The sequence below is a fragment of the Alosa alosa genome, chromosome 8 (assembly GCF_017589495.1).
Source record: "Alosa alosa isolate M-15738 ecotype Scorff River chromosome 8, AALO_Geno_1.1, whole genome shotgun sequence".
Lineage (NCBI taxonomy): Eukaryota > Metazoa > Chordata > Actinopteri > Clupeiformes > Clupeidae > Alosa > Alosa alosa.
Genome location: NC_063196.1, coordinates 28494019 through 28511811, shown reverse-complemented (window position 1 = coordinate 28511811; position 17793 = coordinate 28494019). Strand labels below are relative to the sequence as shown.

General features: G+C 40.8%; 1 protein-coding gene across 1 annotated transcript in view; it reads right to left on the bottom strand.

The window, feature by feature from the left end:
- Window positions 1-17793, bottom strand: part of LOC125298836 — a 53437-nt gene that overhangs the window by 13924 nt on the left and 21720 nt on the right. The window contains exons 4-10 of the mRNA XM_048249705.1: window positions 17256-17552; window positions 16947-17087; window positions 16626-16652; window positions 16202-16291; window positions 16092-16120; window positions 14271-14345; window positions 13720-13771 (exon numbers count right to left, since the gene is read on the bottom strand). Coding sequence (XP_048105662.1) covers window positions 13720-13771; window positions 14271-14345; window positions 16092-16120; window positions 16202-16291; window positions 16626-16652; window positions 16947-17087; window positions 17256-17552 — 711 coding nt within the window. The remainder of the gene's footprint in view (window positions 1-13719; window positions 13772-14270; window positions 14346-16091; window positions 16121-16201; window positions 16292-16625; window positions 16653-16946; window positions 17088-17255; window positions 17553-17793) is intronic.

Genomic DNA, 17793 nt, shown 5'->3' with positions numbered 1-17793 from the left:
CGGAAGTCAAGCATGTTAGCAACGAAGCTAAAAGCCCAGGCTGATAGCTCTCTTATGATTCTAAAGGTGTTGGGAGGGAAGTTTACACAAAGTACATACTGCACAGCTACCGTTACACGTTGACACTACCAGGAGTCAGCTTTACAGTGACAAGCAACTGATTTTTATCATTGAAGTATTTCACAGAGAAGAAAACGAAGGGTAGTGGCTAAAGTAGCACAGATCCAGGGTAGACATATTTGCTAGTATCAAGGTATGACAACTACACAAGGTATATATAAGGCCAGACATATAATAACACTAACATCATTCTTGGGTACAAATGCAAGACATATGATAATAACACCACTTAACTAAACAATCACACTAACTGTGGACAGTACAATATGAAAATACTTGACACTGTAAAATTTAATTTTAGTGATCTCAAAGTCCCAGGTACAAAGTTATATTGGCTTGTATTTCACATTAAAACCCACAGCAGGTTTAGAGCAGTTACTTAATGTATATAAAAGTATGGCGGAATTTGTATTTCTTACAGTCTGACTGCAGTTTGAAGTACCACAATTAGTGCCATTGGTTACTGAGATCACATTCTGTACTCACCCATATGATCCTGACTAAGACTGATCAGCAACACTATCAGAGCACAAGGGATGGATGCCATCTTCTTCTCCTTTATCCTCCTTTTTCCTTTCTTCTCTTTCACTTTGCTGACTTTCTTTTTTGTTTTTCTTCTAGTCTTTTCCTTCGTCTGAGTGCGTGAAGATTGGGTCTCTGAAGTGAGAACTCGACTCGAGTCAGTTTATCTTATATATTTGGGTACAACATACTTCCTCAAAATGCTGCCTGGTTTTGGTGTGAATTTGTGAGAACTTGGAGTCAGTCTCTCTTAATTATGTGGGTACCCCATACTTCTTCAAAATGCTGCATGTTTGTGTGATTGTGAAATCCTGTGTTTTTCTCAGACCAGGGTTGTTGGCATGAGTTGACACATTTACGAACAAATGTAGACAGCATCCAGGCCTAAGCGAAGTCTGCATGCTGCCATACAGTATGTAAAGTCTGGCGCTTACTGTAGATGAGTAGAGGTCACTCAGCTGGGTCTGTAGTTGTCTGTGTGTGTGATACTGCAAAGCTAATTTTCAACTGAAAGTCACCTAAGCACGCTTGCATGATAATTTGTTTCAATTGTTGGTTTAGAGTAAAAAGTTCTTTCTTGCTTTCATTAATGAACAGCCTGAATGACTTCCTCCTCAAGAAACAGTAGCGAGCAAGTGCAATACTGTGAGCAGTGAGTAAACGTGTCTCCGTGACATCATCATAATGATTTGATCAACAGATGCTATCATCCATGGGTGTTAACCAGCGATGCTATCATCCGTGGGTGTTAACCCACTTGCTGACATAGAAATGTCCTGTTCCTTAGGGTTCATGCTTGAACCAGTACCACTGTGCTTCCTCCAGTGCAGGTTATTGGTACCCTGAGTGGGCAGGAGGTTTTGTCAGAGGAGTGTAAGGATAATGGGTGTGTGTGAGTAAACCTTAGTCACCAACACTTTCAGAAATGTGCTTACAGCTAACGCAAACAGGTGTTAACCACTTTTTAGCAGGCTAACAAGTTTGAGCCTGTTTTGTGCAGACATCAAATGGTGTTGACGCTGATGGTGTGCGAGTTTGTGAAGAGCCTGAGAAAATCTCTGTGTTAACCCAGAACCCCCCATCATAGCTGGATCTAGCAGCTTCTGGCAGGTCAGGCATGCGTCAACATGTGGTTAGTGAGGTTGTTGACATCTTTCTCTACTTGTTCAGTTACAAGAACACATTTTCTAAAAGTTATATATTTTTGTAAGACTACAAACTTTTGTTAGACTACTACAGAGAGAGAGAGAGAGAGATAGATAGAGAGAGAGAGAGAGATGGGGAGCAGGTAAGGACCATAGAGGTAATCTAACGTATGCACATTTAGACTTGGGAGATGTTGTACTCCTTCCATGCCTAATGTCCTACATATTGCACATATACTATCAGTGTGGTTGGAATAAAAACTGTATCAATGTATTATTATGAAATGGCTTTATTTCAAAGTTGTTTAAAATACAGCGAAACATAATAGCTAACTGTTTAGATACAGTGTGTTTATTAGAAATATAATGCTGATCTAAAAGGGCTTCAAATTAGAGAGTTGAGGATTTTATGCAAAGTCAAACTCAGAGAAACACGTCTATGATATGCATACAGTATGCATGTGCATGACCTACGACCTAAGGCACATGTAGAATATGATATGCAGCATGAAGGATATGATATAAATGACATGTAATTGTTCAGCAAACAGTTATAGTGTGCACATCCCACCTTCTGGCAGGTGCAGGACAAAAGAAAGGGTAAGGCTATTTGCACCCCTGGTACAATTAGCAGTGTATGCTATTCGTACCCTGGTGCAATAAGAAGTGAATATTCGCTACACAGCAATGTGTCCTATTAGTACCCTGGTGCAAATAAATGTATGCTATTCGCACTCGACACATTCTATTAGTACCCGGCCTGGTACAAATATCAATTTATGCTATTTATACCCAGTGCACACAGCAATGTGTTCCTTGGTACAAATATCAGTATGCTATTTGCCCCCTGCTTTATTCTGGCATATTGATCAAATAATCAAGAAACATGTTTTTTGTTGTTACTGTGAATAGCTAGCTGTGTAATAGACACTCTACCAATGTACAGTTAGAAGTGGATGCTATCTGCTCACCCTGTGCACACATCAATGTGTTCTATTAGTACCCCGTCTGGTACAAATATCAATTTATGCTATTTATACCCAGTGCACACAGCAATGTGTTCTATTAATACCCCGTTTGGTACAAATATCAGTGTATGCTATTTGCACCCCTGTGCATTTATTCTGGCATATTGATCACACAATGTAATAATAATAAAAAAAACAAGATGTTTTTTTGTTGTTACGTAACAGGGTGTGAATAGCTCAGCTGTGTAATAGACACTCTGAATAAGGTATGCTGTTTGCATCAATGTACAGTTAGAAGTGGATGCTATTCGTACCCTGGTGTTTATAGTACTGTATGCTATTTACTGTACACCCTGGTGCATGACCTAGCTAATTGTTGCAATCAAAACTTCTGTTTGAGAACCAATTTCTTGTTCAAATTGCGCTTGGTACACATGCACACTCACTCTGCCAAAACATGTCACACAGGAATTGAACCCCGGTCTCCCACATGCTAAACCACATCTGTGACCACTGCACTATCTTCTGCTATGAACAAATAGTGTTTGCAGGTGAACTTATAGTTTATAGGCCTGAACGTCATATTCACTAAATTTCTATTAACTAACAAACTGACGGATGTATGTGTTCACTGAACTAAGATTATGAAAAAAAAACACAACTTTTCAATCTAAAACTTAATCTGAACAGATATTAGTGAATAAACCTTTCAGAATTTTTCACTTTCTGCTGACGAAAAAACGAATGTCCGCCATGTTTTTTGTGCATGTGAGCAACGTCTTTTTGTTGTTATGTCATAGGGTATGAATAGCTCAGCTGTGTGGCCAAGGCTATTTGTACCAGGGGTGTAAATAGACACTCCGCAAAAGAAAACTATACTCAATTGAAAAAATAAATGACATGTAAAACATAAAATATAATATGCAACACGTGTAGAATATGATAAGTTACATGTAGGATATACAGTAAGTAACATGTAGGATATAAGTTACATGTAGGAAATAAGTACTGCACGTGGAGGGTATGATATACAGCACATGAATTATATGGTGTGAGTTACTGTACATGCCTTTTTAATATCTTAGTTAATATCTTTACACCGTTAATATCTTTACACATTTAGACAGAGGTCTGGGATGTTATTTTGTACATTTTAAGGCATGTATCTTGTATCTTTAAAAGGAAACCTGCAGTGACACTGACATTTAGCCTACATATGGGTTGTGGATGTTTGTGTCTCCCTGTGTGTGTGTGTGAGTGTGTGTGTGTGTGTGTGTGTGTGTGTGTGTGTGTGTGTGTGTGTTTGTGCATGTGTAAGTGTGTGTGTGTGCATGTGTTGTGTGTGTTAATTTTGTGTGTTATCATTCTTCTGAACAGTGGCATAAACAGCGTTGGGGTCCACAGGTCTGCTGCTTTTCTGGTCCTCACCACCAGAAAACTGCATGATGGTGCTGTAGATCACAGTGTCCTCAGACTGCTTCTGTAAAGAAACAAACACACAAACAAACAAACAAACAAACAAACAAACAAACATCTCACCCCACACTGAGGAGTATGAACATGAGGATAAACAAACATGATGAGTAGTGACTCACTGCAGAAGGCCCAGCTGGAGTTGGGTTGAGGTGCTGCAAGGCTGCATAGTGCAGATCAGCTCCTTCCTCTTCCTCCTGTACAGAAAACACAGAGAGAGAGAGAGAGAGAGAGAGAGAGAGAGGCAGAGAAAGAGGAATTTGGTATGAGGACATTGTGTCAATTATATATCTAACAGGAAGACTGACAAGTAAACCTATAGAATACACTATTCCTCAACGGCCAAAATGATCTTTTCCTGATAAACCAAACTCATTCACAAAGTGAAGATCTAGATGGGCGTGGTCAGGCTACAATTATCTAACAAGTAATCCAGACGTAACGGCTGCATCCATTCTGCGCCTCAGATGGACATGAGTGATGCCAGTGTGTCATTAGCTTACATTAGCTGAGGAGTTTACTGCTGGAACAGACTGGACAGCTGTGGCACTGGTCCTGCTTTGACTCTGTGGAAACAATGTGTCAGATTATCCATCACATAGATCTGTGTCAAACGTACCTGCACATTTCTCACTACACATTAAACCCAGTGCCATACAGAAGGACTATTTCTGTGGAACAAAAGAACATGCTTTTTCACTCACTAAGGTGTGCTCTCCCTCAGCATCTGAAATAACAATAACAAGATTAAAATGTTAGAGCCTGACATTACAGTATTCACAGTGGCCACTACAGTAGTACCAGTGATTTACAGCAGGCTATTGCCGGTGAAACCGTTGACAATATATATAGAACAAAATGGTGTTAGAATTGCTGAAACACTCGTCTTTCTCTTGTGTATCACCATAATCAGTGTAGCAGCAGCCAACAGACTAATTGAGACACCAACACCAGCAATCAGCGCAACACCTGGACAGAAAAGAAGGAAAAGACTTAACACCTGTAGGACAGAACAGTGAAAACACACACGTTTAATTTACCTGAACCTTCTGTCTGAAGACAAATACAACATGGTTAGCAATTCACATAAGCCTATTTTGTTATTACACCAGTTAGCATCAAGTGAGACTATCAAAGCAAATCAAAACGAAAAGAAAGTACAATATGTAGTGAAATGCTTAGTCGCTTGACTCCAATGCAAAGGTATAAAACCCAAGAGGTATAAAGCATAATATAAAAATGCCATTGTGATATTTACACATTAACACAATGTTAATAAAGATGCCTATGCATTATAAGTATGTAAACACTTTGCAGATGTGCAGATTGTCCCACACACAGTCCTCATTCAGTACACCCATTTGTATAGCCCATGATAACTATAGTGTTAGTGTTAGTTGTAAGGCATGTCTTACCTGAGTTTGTGGAAGCAGTGGTCCCTGGATTTGGGGACAAATAACAACACAAACACATGTTTTGTTGAGGGATCTTGATATGTCAAGGAACAACCTAACCAATCAGGTTCAGTTCACCATATACTGATATGCCATTAGTCACTGTCAAGCTCATAGAGTACAGGATGCATTATTATTTTCTGTTGGGAAAAGATTGTGTTACGGTAACATCTCTAACCATTACCTCTGATGGTGTAGGTTGCAATAGTCTGAACCTTCCCTCCTGCAGCCAGCTGGCATCTCCACGTCCTCTGTGTGGAAGTGGAGTGTTTATCTCTGAGCTCCACCGTCAGTGTGGTGGAACACATAGATGTGGTTCTGATCTGGCGGTTACTGGTGTTCTCCAGATCAGACCCTGTCTGATCCACCCAGCTGAGATTGACTTTATCTCCCACAGATTTGGTACAGTTGTCGTGTGTGTGCAGGAGGCAGTGGAGAGTCACATGACTGCCTGGCTCCATCTCAGTCTCTCTGGGGGAAGCGGAGACTGCAGGAGGAAATGACATCATCAGACTGCATCAGGAGTACTACACAGCAACAACCTACAATTAATCATATCAGCTTACAGGAGCTTTGGTGATGTTTGACTTAAAAATGAAATCTTCAGAATCTTTCCTTAGATATTGCAACCTGTGCCTGTGTCTATATATTGACAAGAAACCTACCATGGAGAACAGCGAGATAAACTGGAGCATCTTCTTTAAATTGTTGTCCACCCACTCTGGGGAACTGCTGACAGGTGTAGAGTCCTGCGTCCTCAGTGGTGACATTGGTAATGTGGAGAGAACAGTTGTTGGACAGACTCAGTCTCTCAGATCTGTTCTTGGCGTTTTCAGGTTTTATCTTCCCATGTCCAAACAATTCGCAGCTAGTAAAGGGGTAAGGCAAATTAACTTTGTATGCGTCAGGGGATAAATCTTGTTCTCACGAAGGCCAGGTGTAAAACCGGCCAGTTGAAAAAATGGGGCGGGCTGGGAAATGAAGGTTGATCTTGGCCAGCAGATGGCGGTACCTCCACATATAGTGAATACTAAACTACGACCCGTAATTCTATGGTCGGATTCAGAGAAGATAGTTTACTTCATTGAACTCACTGTTCCTTGTAGGGATGGGCAGAACGAGGCTTTGTGAAACAACGAAACGTTCGGACGCCAATTATACGCCGAATGTGTCGAGGTTTGAAACAATCCGACACACGTAACTCCATGATGACATCTAGTGGCCAGTTTTGCTAACATTACATTTTGACCGTGAAGCACAACTGCTTCAGGCGAAGAATATAAATAGCCAACATGGAACGCAAGATTTAGTCCACAGCCACGTGGTTCAGTGGTTAACACACTTGCATTCGGCGAGCCGCCGGTGTTCGACTCCTGCTGGTGCTTAGAAATTTCAGACTAGTATATGCGTTCAGTAACTAGAACATTTTATATCTGCCAGTTAGATGTTTTGTTATTTCAGTTTCATAGTACATTATCCTTTGGAATATGCTGGAGAGGAAAATGCTACAATGGTTTTAAAATGTAGGCTATGCTTATGGCCCAGGGTTTTTTTTTTTTTACATGTTGTAGGGAAATAAAGGATACATGTGAAGCAGGTTAGACTAATCAGGTACAACATGGGAAAAATAAACAACACATTTTTTGTATGTCAACATACATTTTTATTATAACAGTTGTTCTGCTGTCTTGGCATTTAATCTGTTTCTTGTTTTTGAATAAACCTCCCCAGCCTTGGAAAAAATTCTTTCACAAGGCACACTTGTTGCTGGCATGCACAAATATTTTTTTGCCATCACAGTTAGGTTTGGATAAACCACTCTCCTCTCCTGCCAGTATTTCAAAGGGTCAGCTGTTCTTGAAATAAAGGCATCAGTCATATATTTTTTTTACTTCTGCTACTATCTAAATATTAACGTCACTAGACTATATCTATCTAAACTATCGCTCACTGTCTGTCTAGCCTGTCAAGTAATCTATATCACTAACCTATCAATCACAAGTGCACTATAAATCGCTATATCTTTATATGTCTCTATGTCGCTATATCTCTCAAAATCTCTCTCCTCACAAAAAACCCACAAAGATAGGATGTGTTTGAATGACTTTTAAGCATTCTGGGACTTTGTAATTTAGATCAAACAGGTGTTTAGGCTACTCGGTAATTAGCTCGGCGCAGCAAGGTGTGCCACCTGTCCAAACCAAATTGAAACACCACAAAGCCTCACTAAGCCATGGTCCGCGTGACATGGGCGTTTTGAACCACACTTGAAACACTGTTCGAAACACTTGCGTTTGAGGCTTCGACACTGTTTCGAAACGTCAGCTTCGAGCGTCACATCCCTAGTTCCTTGGGAAGACAGAGTGGAAGTGGCCAATGAGCTGAAGAGAGCTAAATACACTGAAATAGCAGAGGGGCAGCCAAGCGAGGTTGGATTGCACGATTAAGGCCTATTGAAATCGGTGCACGTGGGTTTGTGGCCAGATCTGCTATTGGCTTGCTGTCTGAATTGGGCATTTGTGGTGAAGTCTAAGGCAGGTGGTTAGTAACATGTCTTTAGCAGCAGAGCAGGCACGAATGGTTGTGGGTAAGGAGAAGTTACCCTTCCTGGGAGCAAGCTAAGGTAAGCTAACTGGCTCATTTGTTTTGTGTTTGTGATGGACTGTGCCTAGGTTGATGGTACTTGGCTAAGGTTTTTTATGGTTTATGGTTCAGTCCGCATCAGCGGACGGACCCACCTAATAACTTAGACCATGCCTAGGTTGGTTAAGGGTATTTGGATGTTTGTTGTGGTAATATGGTGGTAGCATGGGGTGTAAGCTAACTGGCTAATTTGTTTTGTGTTTGCGATGGGGCCTAAGCTAACTGGCTAAGCTAACTGGCTAATTTGTTTTGTGTAACTTCTTTTGTTTGTGATGGGCTGTGCCTAGGTTGATGGTTGGTTGGCCAACGTTTTTTATAGCTATGGTTCAGTCCACATCAACAGGGCCGGACCAACCTAGCCAACCTTGACCATGCCTGGGCTGGTTAAGAGTATTTTGGGTATTGGATATTTCAATGTGGTAATATGGTGGCAGCATGGAGGGAGTGTCTCTCCAGGGCTGGTTTCACTGTTAAGCCTTCATGAGGTGTCGTGGGCCTAACTTAACGAAACATCGGTGAATGAGGGTGCCCACTTCATAACCCCAATGGCATGCCGCATACTATATACTGCTGTTGAATTGGCCATTTGTATTGTGTTTGTGACCATTTGTTGGCGGATTTGTGGGTAGTGTGCTTTTTTAAAGTTAAACTTGAGCAGGGGCTTCTGAATGTGTTTTTACCTTGGATTTTGGCACAAGGGATTTTAACATCTAATCCTGTGTATTAATGTAATAGTACTGGAATCATCCCTTTTTTGTGAACTTTAAAATGGTCAGACATACACAGAGAGAGGCCTGTTCTGACCGTATGTTGGTTGTTTTAAGACTTGGTCACATATCCTGGTTAATAGATACTGTATGACAATTATAAAGTGGCCCTGTGCTGTCATATCCTTTTCGTGAGGGCCTTTGAACCTCACTGACCACCGCTGGTATCTTGGACATGGAGGCGTGAAACTAACTCACAAACAAGTGCTTCCTCTAAATAAAGACACAACATGTTTCTTAAAATCGGACAGTGTAAAGCACGAACGCAAAGGAGACAGACGTACTGAGAGGTTTTACTTCAGTGGCGCACTCCACACACACGCACTCAGACAAAGAGGAAAGGAGAAGAGAGCAACAAAATCAAATCAAAATAAGCATCAATAACCCATTTACTGTGCCGTCCTAAAGAATGGATGGAATAGATTTTTAAGCCTTTTTTCATTTCATTCATTTTTTCATGTGAATTCTGGAAATAGAACACAGCACTGCAAAGCATTACACAGACCGTTCTGTAACGGTCAAATTCCTATCTTAAGTTAAGATAGGATTTTTTTCCTAAAGGCAGTTAGGAAGCATGCTTCTGTAATCAGTTAGGTTAGGACGTTTCTGCAATGAGGCCCGTTGCCTCACCTTGCAGTAGCAGCAGCACAGTCAGCAGTAGTCCCACTGTGTGCAGCTTTGCCATTTCCTCTGATCTCTGAGCTGGTGTGTCTCTGCTCTGAGCCTCACACAAAGGGGGATAAGGATTAATTTACCTGTCACACATACATCACTTCCTGATAATATGGCTGTGTTCTGACCACTGAAACCAACAAAATGTAATTTTGACCTTCAGAGCATCGCCACGCAGCCTCAGCCGCCACAAGTTCCTTTCCTCACACTGCACTGCTGCCTGCTCTGCTTCTGAGAGGCTCAATACGTGTCTCTACTTCCCTCTCTGGATGCAGGAGTGAGTGCAATGTGCGGTCACTGATGGCTCACTCTTTTTTTGTGATTTTTATTGAAAGTTTCACAACATAAACAAAAATACACTAACACTCAAACACTGACCGTCACCGCAGTAAAAATAAAAGTCAAAACCCATGGAAACAGTTGTACACCACTTAATACAACTAACATAAAAGACAAAAGAAAAGATGCGCCCATAAAATTAGAAATGAAAACAAATAAACAACATTTTTAGAAACATATGTTATAGGTCTCTAAGGAGCACATTCAGTTCTACCACCACATATTCCCCGGTCCGATACAGTTTCGGGCTTTGCCCTGTTAAATCTGGCTGTTGAGTATTCCAGTGTTTCAGTAAATGTTTCTGTATTAAACCAATATTCTAGAATTGTTTTTTTTTCGCTGCTGTAAAGCCACAACATAGGATTGTCCAGAGTATTTTCCCCATAATGTCACACACATGAGTCCATAAAGTGTTCACTTTAGCACATACCAAAACATATGCAAAACTGTCCCCACTGAAGACGACATAAAGTACAATTAGGAGTTGACAGCAGATCCATTCTATAAAGTTTGTAAGGAGTGGCATACAATCTATGAATTACTTTAACTGATGGCTCACTCTTCAGGTGAACAGCAACACTTTGAAATACTTAAAAAAAAAAATGAATACTGATATTTTAAGATTTTTTTTTTTTATTTTTGTTAGAAGTTAGTGATATGTAAGTAAATTTATTTTATAAAGCACATTTACTGTAAACACATCATGAAGTGGATAACTAAAAAGACAAACAATACAGAAAACATAAATAAAAAGAAACATTCAATATCAGGGCACACAACACAGAAATACATAGGCTGAGCAGGAGTACAGGGGTAGGGAACAAGGAAGCCTGGGGTGTAAAGGTGGGTTTTTAGCCTGGATTTGAAGGCACAAATGGAGGGGACAGATCTAATATCCAGTGGGAGCTAATTCCACAGACGTGGAGCAGCAACTGCAAAAGCTCTATCAACCCTCAGTTTGAGCCATGAGCGGGGCACATGCAGAAGCCCTTTAGATAGGTAGATAGGTAGATAGATAGATAGATAGATAGATAGATACTTTATTGTTCCCCAAGGGGAAATTCAAGTTTAAATTTATTTGAGGATCTCAGGAACCTTTGAACTGAGTAAGTAAGAAGCAGTGATGTAGTACTAGAGTCTCGAGACCGATTGCTGCTTTCTCGGTCTCGTCTCGGACTCGTTCCTTCAAAGACTCGATCTTGACTCAGTCTCGGACCACAGTGGGAGGAGAAGGACTCGTAATTTCAGACCGAGTCCTCGAGACCAGCGCATTTTTTTATGTTCATATAAAATGGCAAGACAGAAAGTGCGTCCAAATTCACCCATTCTTCTCAGTTGAAATACTCGCAATCGCTAAGCCTACTCATCACACAGACACATGTATCACATCACATGAAAGAGCTTTTTATCAGCTTTTAAACAATGTTAGCCGCTAATTGCTGTGGTGAACGGTTCGCGAGAAAAGTAAATAATATAATTAAATTTAATCATAACGTCTACATAAGGTGCTACACCCATCTCCCTACCCATTCATCTCGGTGGAATACTTCACGAACCCTTCGTTCAACACATGACAAACCATATATCAGAATAAACAGCAGACCTTACCGAACACAAAAGTTGTAAAGCAGTTCCCTGTACAGTAAGCCGTTCCAGAGTATTCCGGTTAAATTAAAAATGTAATCTGCAGCAAGGTCTACATTCATGTCTCCAACTTTGGTCTTTAGGTTTCAAAATGTGTTTAAATCGTTCTTCATGATTTCATAACAGGCCAAATACAAAATAAATGTTACAAATATTGCCTAGATATAGGTAAATATTAAAATCAGAGGATATACAGCTCAGTAAGAGTTTGTGAAAGGAGTCTTAATGATCAAAAAATGCTAAGCATGCATCTAGGCTATTTGAGTTTCTTAAAGCTGAGCTGTGCTTAAATTGTTCAATACATGATTCCAAATATAAAATATAAAATAAATATAAGTATTAAATATAGCCTAGACATCTAAATATTAGATGATCAGATGATTTACAGTTCTATGTAATATGTCATGTTTCATGTTTTTGTAATGTTTCATACAGTGATGCAGGTCTACTGCTGTGAATAGGCTAAATACAACTTTGATTATTTTTATAGCCTACTACTGTATAGTGAACTTTGGCCTTGGTGCCCTGACATGTGGCCTTTGTGCCCCCTACCAAATATGCCCAACTGAAGGCCAAGTGGCCTTGCCCCTAAAATGGTGAAATTCCAAGCCTGGGCCTAACTGTTGATTATTAATTGGGGTGATATTAAATCATGAATATGAAAACTGACATGTTTTTATGGTCTTGGTCTCGACTCCTAAAGGACTCGGTCTTGACTCGGACTTGCTTCCTCAAAGACTCGGTCTTGACTCGGACTCAACTGTATTTGAAAACCAACTGACTCGGTCTCGACCCTTCAAAGACTTGGTCTTGTCTCGGACTCGGCATAGACGGTCTCGTCCCCATCACTAGTTAGAAGTACCTTCATTATTGTCCCTAATGAAAGTACCTTAAGACATCTGACAGTACAGCTCAGGTGGGAAAATGACAGAATTTCCCTTCTACAGCAATCAGCCTTCATGTGAGCATTTGAGTTATGATGAAACATATGGTGAGTCTATTGTGGGTCTGTGGTTTCTGCAGGGTTGACAACAGACGCTGCATGTTTCTCTAGAGAAATTAAAATGAAACCACACAACTCATCCTGTTGTGGACGGCCATTCTGCTGTTGATGTTCTCATAGTCTAAAAATAGACACCTCTGCAAAGCTAAGGTCGAAACGCTTCGATGGAATATCATGCAACCCAGTAGAAGAGTGTGTGTGTGTGTGTGTGTGTGTGTTTTTACACAATTTAGTAAATGTGGGGACATTTTTGTCAATTGAGTCCACAATGTTAACATCTGCACAATTTACTTACTATGTGCCCACTAGAAAGTTATAGCACAGAAAACTATTTTGATCTTTGTGTGATGATCTTTTGTGTGCACATTTCATAAATTGTTTTTATAAATTCAGCTCACAATGTAGAGCTCACGGACTCACAGACTCATCATCTTGATCACTGTAAAGCTCTAATGCCTGGCTAATATCGCCTGACGGCTAAACAATACACCGTTATCACAGAAGTCTAATACATGCCTAATATTGTCTGATGGTTAAACAATACTACACAGTTACACAGAAGTCTAATGTCTGTTTTATATCTTCTGATGGCGAAACATGCTTCACAGTTACACAGAAGTCTAGTGCCTGTCTAATATTGTTTGATAGCTCCTGAATAAAACAGTGTCTACATGGGTTAGAGAGTAATGTTGACACTTGTGTTCATGTGTGTGCGCGTGTGTCGTGTGTGTGTATGTGTGTGTGTATGTGTGTGTGCGTGTGTGCGTGTGTGTGTTTGCGTGTGTGTGCGTGCATGGGTATTTGTATGTGTGTACGTGTGTGTTTGCGTTTGTATGTGCGTGTGTGTGCGTGTGCGTGTGTGTGTATATGCAAATGCCATAGATCTGTGTTAATTCTTTATCTTGTCATTCTTATGAACAGTGGCATAAACAGCGTTGGGGTCCACAGGTCTGTTGCTCTGGTCCTCACCACCAGATAACTGCATGATGGTGCTGTAGGTCACAGTGTCCTCAGACTGCGTCTGTAAACAAACAAACAAACAAGCACATCACAACACAGTGAGGAGTGTAAATATAAACATATTCAAACACGATGGGCATTCATTTGAATATGCAGCGCACATTATGTACGATTACCATCCTGTGGAAACCACGCAATGACAACAGACATGATGCCAATTTTATATAATTTATTGACGCATACAGTACATTGCACGGCGTAATCTAGCAGTAAAAATAGCATTTTTTTGAACATCTAGGGACAGAGATTGACTTTAAAATGAGAGTTATCACCTATGATTTTCAGTGTTACCTAAAACTGATCCATGTGCTGAGAACTTCCTAATCTGTGGACCAACCCACCAGTGGTTGTACTGTATGTAGCATGGTGCTACGTGGATTACTAAAATGTTAAGCCCAATTCATTAATAGCATTAGTTTATGCATGTGGGTGGGTATTAATGCATTGCATTGTGATCATTGTGAGTCATACAAACTAGAGCTGGATGAGTAGTGACTCACTGCAGAAGTCCCAGTAGCTTGGGTTGGGTTGAGGGGCTGAAAGGATGCATAGTGCAGATCAGATCTTTCCTCATCCTGCACAAAAGACAGAGAGAGAGAGAGAGAGAGAGAGAGGAGAGAGGGAGGGAGAGACTTTTTTGACTTTTAAAATCCCTTTTATTGAACCATACTATGAATCAATTACTCAATCCCCATTAATACACACGGCCAACCAGTGGTACAGAATGTTGTTTCACCATTTAAAAATCAGTCTTTCATCATCAGCAAAATGGATCAAGCCTTTACCCACACACCATTTACGTCCAAACCAACTAAGGTTATTTGTAACTTGGAAGAAGGCATATTCCACTCTGACCCTCGACCACTAGGCCTTTAAACATTTCCACTAAATTCACAGATATCCCCTCCTCCCCCAATCTATTCCCTTTCCACATGGTCAGTTTTGCTTGACCAAATAGAAAGTTCAGGCAGCCGCGGGAGGGAGAGAGAGAGAGGAAGAATCCTTGACTTTGATGAGGGTCTTGAATTGATTTGATTGAAAAATGATTAGTTAATTGTCAACATTGTATATTTATCTATGTTTATCCATGAAGCAACTGTTGAATTCAGCTCAGAATTCCGGTTGTAATGCCAGTGTTAGCAGAGCAATTTAGCGGTGGAACAGACTTCATGACTATGGCACAAATCTTTGTCTTGCTGATGGCTATGTGTCATATTAATGATTATGTATGGCACTGAAAATGTGCAAAGACTTTTATTTTGATATGGGTTCTAGCTGCATGGGTGAACCAAGGATTCAGCTAAACTCTGTGTCAGGGTAGATTTGGATGCCCCCTCATAACTACTGTAACCATTACATATGTATATAATCAATTCAATTAGGACTGCTGATTTAAAATGAATGTTGGAAGGACTGACAGGGACAGCAGAGGATAAACTGAATCCAATGCGTGAGCTCATCTATAAAGTGATCAACTGAATCCAATGCGTGAGCTCATCTATAAAGTGATCAACTGAATCCAATGAGTGAGCTCATCTATAAAGTGATCAACTGAATCAAATGCGTGAAGTCATCTATAAAGTGATCAACTGAATCCAATGAGTGAGCTCATCTATAAAGTGATCAACTGAATCAAATGCGTGAGGTCATCTAGAAATGTATCAACTGATCAAATGTGTGAGGTCATCTAGAAATTGATGAACTTAATGGGATACTTCACCAATTAGCATTAAGCTTTGTATCAGTAGAAACCTGGTAGTATTTTCAAATGACTGTTCTTCCCTCCCTCATGTCCCCCTGAGACGAGAGACATCTGTATTTTTTTTCTGGAAAAAAACCTCTGATGATGCAAAAAGCATAATTTTGTTTATGGCTAAATCAGGCGGCTTGTTATTAACTGCCACCAGCCAATTGTGTATTGTGGTGTTTCACAGCCTGCTGTGTAATAGGCAGGCTTGGTTTTCGATTGGCCTCTATGGCAGCACATGCTGTACAGTGGAGTACAGGGCCTTTACAGATCTCGGGTACAACATGCTACGTATGAGCAACTGCCACAAGCCAATTGTATGTTGTTATTGAATTTCGCATCATGTACAATGTGAAATAGGCTTGGTTGTTGATTGGCCACTATGGGGAATCTCATACTTATAGCACAAGACATTTCCTGTGTATGTCTGAAAAGGAAATATATAGCAACACTTGAGTCATTTATAAACATATAACAAGACTTGAGTCATTTATAAACATATTCAGGTATACAACTTCTACAGTGACTGAATAACATATTTCGGTGAGACAAAAGGAAATGGCTTTTTACTCACTGAGTTGAGTTTCGGTTCTCCTCCGGCTTCTGAAATATAAATAAGATTAAATAATAGAATGTAGTATACATGGTCACCACAAAGATGTCAGATGTGTGTGAAACACTCACTGGATTTTCTCTTGCGCATCACCACAATTATCATTAACACAGCAGCCAACAGACCAACAGAGACACCAACTCCAGCCATCAGAGGGACACCTGAAGAGATAAAATATGTGGGTGCAAAACGTATGTATAATTAAGGACTAATACTACTCTTATTTGCTGAATATCATTCTTGAATTTTCTCTTATAACACTTATGCAAGTTATCTACCCACAGATGCCTTTAATATAAGACAGCAGTTGTTCTAAGCCAACAACTGTTTAACTTTTATTTATTTTTGTATTATTTGTATTATTTATTACTATTTGTGAAGCTTTTGCCTTCATGGAGAAACAACAGTGAATATAGAGAGACATGAAATGGGTGGTAGAGAGCCACAGAATGACTGTTGCTCAGATACGAACAGGAAGACCCCAAAGGCACTTACTGTAAATGGGCTCTCTGATAACTACAGCTTTAGTGCAGAGACAAGAGAGAGATACAAGGAGAGAGGAGGGGGATAGAGAGAAAGAGAGAGAGAGATATGGATGTAGACTTTGGGCACTTAGACCTCTCTTAGAGGAGAGAGGGGGTAATATCAGTATAGTATTGTGGTGATGACACAGGCATATCTTTGGTGATGAATCAGGCATATCTTTGGCTATGTGCCATCTACTGTACTAGGACACATGCAGTAAAGTCCTATGTGAGGAGTGGGTGGGTGAACAGCTGTCTGATGAGCCTCCACTGGGGGGCGCTACTGTCTCACCTGAGGAGTGTGGAGGACCTGGAGACCATGTTGGTTTGATGGTGGAGGAGTGTGATGGATCTGGAGGCCGTGTTGGTTGGATAAGGGAGATGGTGGTAGGAGCTGGTGCTGGTGGAGGTTCTGGAGGTCTACTTGGATTCACTGCAAAGACGTGAGAAGATATCTAAGTTTACTTGAACCACCATTCTGATTTCCATACCAGGCCTATCATGTACAGTAGAACAGGGGTTCCCAAAGTGGGTGTCGCGACCCGGCGAGGGACCCCTGATGTAGAGAGATACGTGATAAGAGAATTACACAATCACTGACCTAGCACTTTGACGGTGTGGGAGACAGAAGTCTGAACCTGCCCTTCTGCAGTCAGCTGGCATTTACGTGTCCTCTGTGTGTGAACAGGGTTTGGAGCTCTAAGCTTCTCAGTCAGTGTGATGTAACAGGTAGATTCTCTTCTAATCTCGAGGCTGGTGGTGTTCTGCAGCTCAGCCCCTCCCTCATCCACCCAGCTCAGGACATTTTTAAGATGAACTAGTCTCTCTCCATAGGTGGTCAGGGAGCAGTGGAGGCTCACATCACTGCCAGTCTCTCTCTCAATCACTTCTGGGTTAACTAGAGAACAGGTGAAAAGAAAAATAGACACACCTGTTACCACTACTGACACACTGCTGTGACACCTCTGACCCCAACACTAATGCTGTACCAGGTCCAGACAGCCAATGGGGATTCTAGCCTGAATGGTCAGACCACGCCCAGAAAGGACCAATCAAACACCAGAGTATGACATGGAAGCAGAGTCAGAGTGGAGGACCCTCTGATTAGGCTGATCTGATCAGTCTATCCTGTATGTGTG